The sequence below is a fragment of the Gossypium hirsutum genome, chromosome D07 (genome assembly GCF_007990345.1).
Source record: "Gossypium hirsutum isolate 1008001.06 chromosome D07, Gossypium_hirsutum_v2.1, whole genome shotgun sequence".
NCBI classification, from domain to species: Eukaryota; Viridiplantae; Streptophyta; class Magnoliopsida; order Malvales; family Malvaceae; genus Gossypium; species Gossypium hirsutum.
Genome location: NC_053443.1, coordinates 31,537,377 through 31,545,025, shown reverse-complemented (window position 1 = coordinate 31,545,025; position 7,649 = coordinate 31,537,377). Strand labels below are relative to the sequence as shown.

At 35.9% G+C, this 7,649-nt stretch overlaps 1 protein-coding gene across 1 annotated transcript; it reads left to right on the top strand.

Moving 5' to 3' along the window:
• The first annotated feature begins 670 nt into the window (after positions 1–670).
• LOC107956158 (uncharacterized) lies at positions 671–3,316 on the top strand. Its single transcript, XM_016891892.1, has 3 exons — positions 671–683; positions 795–1,682; positions 2,142–3,316. Exons 1-3 carry the CDS (start codon positions 671–673, stop codon positions 3,314–3,316), a joined length of 2,076 nt encoding a protein of 691 aa, XP_016747381.1.
• The last annotated feature ends 4,333 nt before the right edge of the window (positions 3,317–7,649 follow it).

Here is a 7,649-nt window from a genome sequence, read left to right as displayed (position 1 = left end):
TTACGGATGCGGTTCGAAGGACCACTTCATTAGAGATTGCACGGAGCTTGATGAGAAGAATAAGATTCAAGGTGCAAGACCTAGTGGAGTGACAACTAGAGGTAGACCACCGAGAATTTTAGGAGGTAGGGGTGGTAGTCAGAGAGGGGCCTCTGATACGGCTGTTCGAGCCGAGAACCGCACTCCTGCTAGAGCATATGCCATCCGCGCACGAGAGGAGGCATCCTCCCCTGACGTCATCACTGGTACCTTTACTCTCTTTGATACTAATGTGATTGCATTGATTGACCCTGGCTCTACTCATTCATATGTGCAAAGATCCTGGAATGTTTTCAATACCTTGTAAGATAGGAGACCATACTTGATAGGGCTATGCTCAATTTAGGAGCTTCCATAAATGTCATGCCTAGGAGTAACTAGGAAAAAGGACAATTAGGTTCATTAAAAGAATCAGGATTGATAATTCAACTTGCTGATAGGAGTAATGCCTACCCTGACGGCGTCTTAGAAGATGTCCTAGTGCAAGTAAATGAGTTAGTCTTTCCGGCCCGATTTTTATGTCTTGGACATGGGACCTAGTGATAGTTCAAGTGATGTACCCCTACTCCTAGGTAGACCTTTTCTTAAGACCGCTAGAACAAAAATTGATGTACATAAGGGGAACATAACTATGGAATTTGATGGTGAGATAATAAATTTTAACATATTTCTTGCTATGAGATAACCCACCGATATTAATTTTGTGTATGCCCTTGATGTAATTGATACTCTTGCTCAAAATGTCTATGGATTAGGAGAGGATGATGAGTTAGGAAGTGTTCTAACTAAAAGCATTTTTGATGTCGCTATAACTAATCATGAATTTGTTATTTCTGATTCTTTGATTAATTCGGTTTGTGCATTAAATGATCCTAAATTGACACACTCTAAACCGATCATCCCTTGCTTTGAGGTGACCGATAAACAAATCCCCTCATTGATTTCACCACCTAAACTTGAGCTAAACGGGTTTCCCGAAAATTTAAAGTATATCTATTTAGGTGAGAATCAAACTCTACCATTGATAGTGTCGAATGCCTTAACCGAAACCCAAGAATCAAAGCTAATTAGAGTTCTTAGGGACCACAGAGAAGCTTTCGGTTGGACACTAGCTGATATTAGGGGACTTAGTATGACCTTGTGCACTCATAAGATAGCCCTAGAACCAAATGCAGCCCCTAAGAGAAACCCCCAACGCCGATTGAATCCACCAATGATGGAGGTGGTTAAGAAAGAAATTTTAAAATGGTTAGAGGCTGATGTTATTTATCCTATAGCCAATTCAGAATGGGTAAGCCTGATTCGTGTTGTCCCTAAGAAAGGAGGAACAATAATAGTTACCAACGCGGAGGGGGTACAAATTCCTACAAGAGTGCAAAATGGTTGGCAAGTTTGCATAGACTATAGGAGGCTAAATAAAGCCACTAAGAACGATCACTATCCTGTCCTATTCATGGATCAAATGTTAGAAAGGCTAGCTGGGCGTTCACTTTTTTGTTTCTTAGATGGCTATTCAAGGTACTTACAGGTTCCAATCGCACCCGAGGATCAAGAGAAGACAACTTTCACTTGCCCGTTTGGAACATATGCCTTCAAGAGAATGCCTTCCGGATTGTGCAATACGCCAGCCACATTTCAAAGAGGTATAACAAGCATTTTTTCAAAATTTATCTCGCATTTAATAGAGGTTTTTATGGATGACTTTACTGTTCATGGTGATTCATTTGATCAATGCTTGCATCATCTTGCATTAGTGCTTAGGCATTGCATTGATACAAATTTGATATTAAACTTTGAAAAATGTCATCTCATGATTGAGAAAGGTGTGGTTTTGGGTCATGTCGTTTCAGCTAGAGGCTTAGAAGTCGACCAAGTTAAGGTTGAGGTGATTAAAAACTTACCCTATCCGAGCACTGTAAAATAAATTTGATCTTTTCTAGGACATGTAGGTTTCTACCGTAGATTCATCAAGAATTTTTCACAAATATCTTCACCCTTATGTGCATATCTAGGTAAGGATGTCACATTTGAATTTAATAAGAATTGTAAAATATCTTTTGATGAATTGAAACTTTAATTGATCACAACACCTATCATTCAAGGACCAAACTATGCATTACCCTTCGAGATTCTATGCGATGCTAGTGATAGGGCTGTTGGAGTGGCACTAGGACAAAGAAATGGTAGAGAGTCCTATATTATTAGGTATGCTAGTGAGTTATTAAACCCAGCTCAATGCAATTACACCACAACAGAGAAAGAACTCTATGCCATAGTCTTTGCCTTAGAGAAATTTAGAGCATACTTGTTCGGAGTTAAAGTCATTGTATTTTCCAATCATAGTGCTCTTAAATACTTGCTGCATAACAAAGAAGCCAAGCCTAGATTGATTAGGTGGATTTTTCTTTTGCAAGAATTCGACCTAGAGATTAAAGACAAGAAGGGTAAAGAAAATCCTGTGGCTGATCATTTGAGTAGGATAGAGATTGGGGATGCGAGGAGTGAGCCTAGTGATCTATTTCTCGATGAGAGACTTTATAGTGCGTCTAGTGCTTTACCGTGGTGTGACAACATAGTGAACTACTTAGTGATCAAAGAATTCCCCACGAATGCATTCATAAGGACTCATATTCATTATGAGGACTCATATTTATTTTGGCTGACCATTCATAAGGACTCATATTCATTTTGTAAAAATTGTGCATCATGTCAAAGAACCGGCAACTTAAGTAGTAGAAATCAAATGCCATTACATAATTTCTATTTTTGTGATATATTTGATGTATGGGGCATTGATTTTATGGGGCCATTCCCTTCCTATTTCGGTTATTTATACATTCTTGTGTGTCTCGGTTACTTGTCGAAATGGGTAAAAGCATTTCCAACTAGGACCGATGATGCTAAAACCGTTGTGAAACTCCTTAAGGCCAACATCTTAAATAGGTATGGGGTACCAAGGGCTATAATTAGTGATAAGGGAACCCATTTTTGTAATCGAACCTTGAGTGCCTTACTTGCACAATATGGTGTTACCCATAAGGTATCAACAGCCTATCATCCTCAAACCAATGGGCAAGCTGAGAGTAGCAACAAAGAAATTAAGGGAATTTTAGAGAAAATTGTCAAGCCTAATAGGAAAGATTGGAGCCAAAGATTAAATGAAGCATTGTGGGCTGTTCTAACAGCCTACAAAACTCCAATAGGGATGTCGCCTTATAGGGTTGTCTTTGGAAAGGCATGTCATCTTCCCGTAGAGGTAGAACATAGGTCATTTTAGGTTGTTAAACAATGCAATTTGGACTATAGTCTAGTAAGGGAAGAGCGCAAGTTGAAGCTACAAGAGTTGGAGGAGTTGCGCCTAGAGGCATATGACAACTCGGTCACATACAAAGGTAAGTCGAAAGCATTTCGTGACTCAAAACTGATTCGTAAAGAATTTAAGGTAGGTGAGAAGGTACTACTATTTAATTCTAAGCTTAAATTGTTTCCCGGTAAGTTAAAATTAAGGTGGCTTGGACTATTTATAATAACTGAAGTGCATCATCATGGGGCAATAGAAATTAGAAGCCTCGACACTAATAAAATTTTCAAAGTGAATGGTCATAGGTTGAAGCATTTCCATGAAGTGGAGTAAGCAGCTTGGATGGAGGAGCTCATTCTTGAGGATCCATGAGGAATTGCATTGTCGAGCCAACGACATCAAACAAAGGCACTTATGGGAGGCAACCCACTGATTTAGAGAAGTTTTCTTTTATCTTTTTCATCTTTTCTGTTTCTTTTCATTCGTATTTTTAATTCTCTTTTGTATTAGGGACAATACAAACATTAGGTATGGGGGAGAATCATTTCATTGATTTTCTAACGTATTTGATGTTGTAAAATTTTAAAGAATTCAACTTAATTTTTATTGTTGTGTGTCGATTGGTTGGATTCAATTTTGCTTTCAATTTGACTGATTTTGGTTCGAAAAAACGGGAAAAAATTAATTCCATACTTAATTTTGTACTTTAAAATGAGAGTTGGATTAAATTTAGTCTGCTAAATTGATCAATCATGTGGTCCTAGTGAGAAATTTGAGCCTAGAGTGTAAAGTTGGGACATCCATGCCAACTTGTAAGGGTATTATTATTTATTCATGTGTGATTATTGTTATTGGCTGTCAATTACTCTAGAACTAGCTTTAGATCTTATTGAGTCTAGTAATACATTTGATTTCCCTGGCATGATTTAAGAGGCATTAGGAAGCAAAGCAAGCCACGATTACTCACATAAGCCGACCTGGACACTATCTCCAATTAGTTAGCTAATTTGAAGCACTAATACCCTAATTTCATTGATATACCTCCAGAAATTGAACCAAGCTTGAATGACCTTGACTTACCTTCTCTAGGCTATTTAATTTGATTGGGAGTTCATCTTGATTTTTAGTTTTTATCGAAGGATTGTTAGCTAATTGAAGTGCTAATTGGAGTGATTTTTTAGCTGAAATTAGAGGCTGATTAGTAATGTAAAAAAATCAGTAAGTTGTAGCCTCTCTATTATACAAAAGAATACTCTAATGCAAGGAGCAAAGTGCGATCAAATTGAAGCAAATCTGTCGAATCAGGTGGCTGAAAGTTGAGACTATTTAATTGATGTAGGGCTGGTTTGATTCAAAGAAAAAAAAAAGAAAAATGAAAAAGATGACTTCCGAATGGTGAATTTACTAGCTTAAGAGTACTAGCTCCACCATCCAAATAAATGCCTCCCGTCCTTAAACATTACCTTGAATCCCATTACAACCTGTGTTCAGCCTCAATCATGTTTATGGATTTTAATGTGTTATGTTATAGATAAGATGGACAAGCAAGCCTATGGTGGTTAATTACTTTCGATTTCAATTTGAGAGTAACGTACTAGCCTAAACACATTAAGTGATGAGTGCTAAATACTTTCCCGATGAGGATTGATCAAGGAAGCATTCTTAATTTTTGAATAATTTTGAGTTTCATTTTGAAATAATATATATAATCTTGTGGATTTGAAACAAATTTCCTATTTTGAAGAACCAAAATTCATGATTATCGATTTCAAAATTTATTCCAAACATGAAAAGGTGTAACAGTCCTGATTTGGTTTGATTTCTTAAAATCTAGTATGATTTTTGGTGGGTTCCAATTCTTGAATTTTCGAAATTACTCGAGGACGATCAATAGCTTAAGTATAAGGGAGTTTGTTAAGTTTAATTTTGAGTTTAACTTATTCCACTAATTACCTTAATTATTGATGAATTCTTGATCAATTGATTTCTAATTAGCTCAATTTACATTAAGAGTATATTATGCATTGCCGATATATTTTTGTTCCAATTCGATGATTTAATGGTATTTTAAGTCATGGTTCAAGGTAGGTACATTTAGATGTTCAGATGAACCCAAGTGGGAATCTAAACCTGCCAATGACAATGATGTATAGAGATGATCGTATACTGATTTTGGAAATTAAAATTGACTTGGTAAAATGTAAATCCGAATTAACCAAGTCAACCACAAAAGACCATGAAAACACAAGCAAGATTCAGTCCAATATAGAGTTGAATAAAGTTGGAATTGCGCGACTAGTCAGCAAGGGAATCGATTTAATTCTGATTTTAATTTCCCTTTTCCTAGCTATGTCCGATTCTAATTAAAATAGACAATCCAATTCAGCTTTTGAGTACTGAAATTGGGGTGAAACTTTAAGAGGTTTGAGCTGATTTTGTGCGTTGGGATAAGCAAAAATTAAGGGATCAAATCAGAATTGTTGCAACTAGGTCCAGCTAGCTCATACCTCCTGCTTTTGAATCTGTTAAAAATTCTAGAAGTTTCCATTGGTGAATCTTGAATTTTTTTTATGATAACTATGTGTTTGAAGTTTTGATTGTGGTATTTGGTTGTTTTGTAAAGCGATTTTTGTTAAATTTTGATTTAATGATTAAATTGTTAAAATGTCAAAATTTCAAGGTTTGATAGTGAATTTGAGGTATAATAGGGACTTTTAAAGAGCCTAGAATATTCGACTATAATTTGGTTTTTAGAAAATGGTCAATTTGATGAATATTGGGTTAGATGACTAAATTGCAAAAGTTTTAAAAGTTTAAGGAAAATGTGTATTTAATGAAAAGTTAAGGGTCTTATACATTGAATGGAATGTCAAATATGTATGAGATTAATATATTGTTTAATTATTATATAGATCAAAACTTGGATCAGAAAGATAATAACCGAGGAAAAGAGAAAATAACAGACTAGTCCCTCTGTGTTGGTCGGAATCGAATAGTAGGTAAGTTCATAGTATTTCAATACGTAAATGAATTTCTATTTGTGTTCTTATATTATGATTCTTTAATTAATATGTTTATAGAAAATTATTGTATGAATGCACATACGTGCCCTTGTTTGTACTTCGATTCCCCTAAATGCACATACGCGCCCCTGTTTGTACTTTGGTACCCTTAAATGCACATACGTGCCCCTATTTGTACTTCGGTACCCCTGAATGCACATACGTGCCCCTGGTTGTACTTCAGTACTTTGAATGCACTTTAATGCCCCTTTTTATACTCCGATAACTCTAAATCAAATAATATATGAACTGTATTTATTTATATTTAGATTAAATGTTATATTATGTCCTTACTAAGCTTTGTAAGCTTATCGGTTCTTATGGATTGTTTGGTAGATAAACGTTGCTGACAGTTTCAAAGGATCATTGAACAGGCTCAAACTATCCATCTAAGTTGGTAGTTTTTGTATCTCCTAGGGTAATGGCATGTATATATAGTTAAATATGTTAGTTTGGTATACTTTGATACTTTACCAAATTATGTCACTTGGTTATTTTAGTATACATGTAAATATGGTTCTTTTTTGTGTAATTAGAGTGTTTTGAAGATGATTATTTGTCGTATGTTTTGGTACATATTTGAACTAGGTTATCATGCATGAAATGAGGCAATAATTTCATGTTTGGATAATTGATGTGTTGACATAATTGTGGTGTCCTTGAATGGCACATTGGTTGTTGATTTAAGGTGTCTAAATTGGCATGTTTATGTGGTTGTGAATCATGTTTAAGTCCTTTGGATGTATGCTTAGATAGTTAGATTTGTTAAGTGTGAATTGATTATGAAATGGCTTGATTTTAAGTCCAGGGACACGGCCGTGTGAGGTACACAACCTGGCAACACAGTCGTGTGTCATCTGAGAATTTATAAGGGTTCAAGTTAATGAGTTACACGGCCCAACACATGGCCTGGCACATGGGCATGTGACCCTACACAATTAGTTGCACGGGTGAGGACACAGGCTGGGACACGGCTGTGTGTCCCTTATTTGAAAGTTATACTACCTGGGGTGGTGTCATACAGCTGTGTGTCCCCTGTTTCCATTTTTTGGAACTTTTTCGTAAACTTTCTGTTTTGTTTCAATTTAGTCCCGAGTTACTTCCAAGTTATTTCTATGGCCTCGAGGGCTCGATTTAGGGATGAAATGTGTGAGGATGAATGGTTTATAATATATTTAGATTATTGAATGTTATTATTTTTAAATGTTTCTGATTGTACGGTAATGCTCTGTAACCCTAATTCGGTG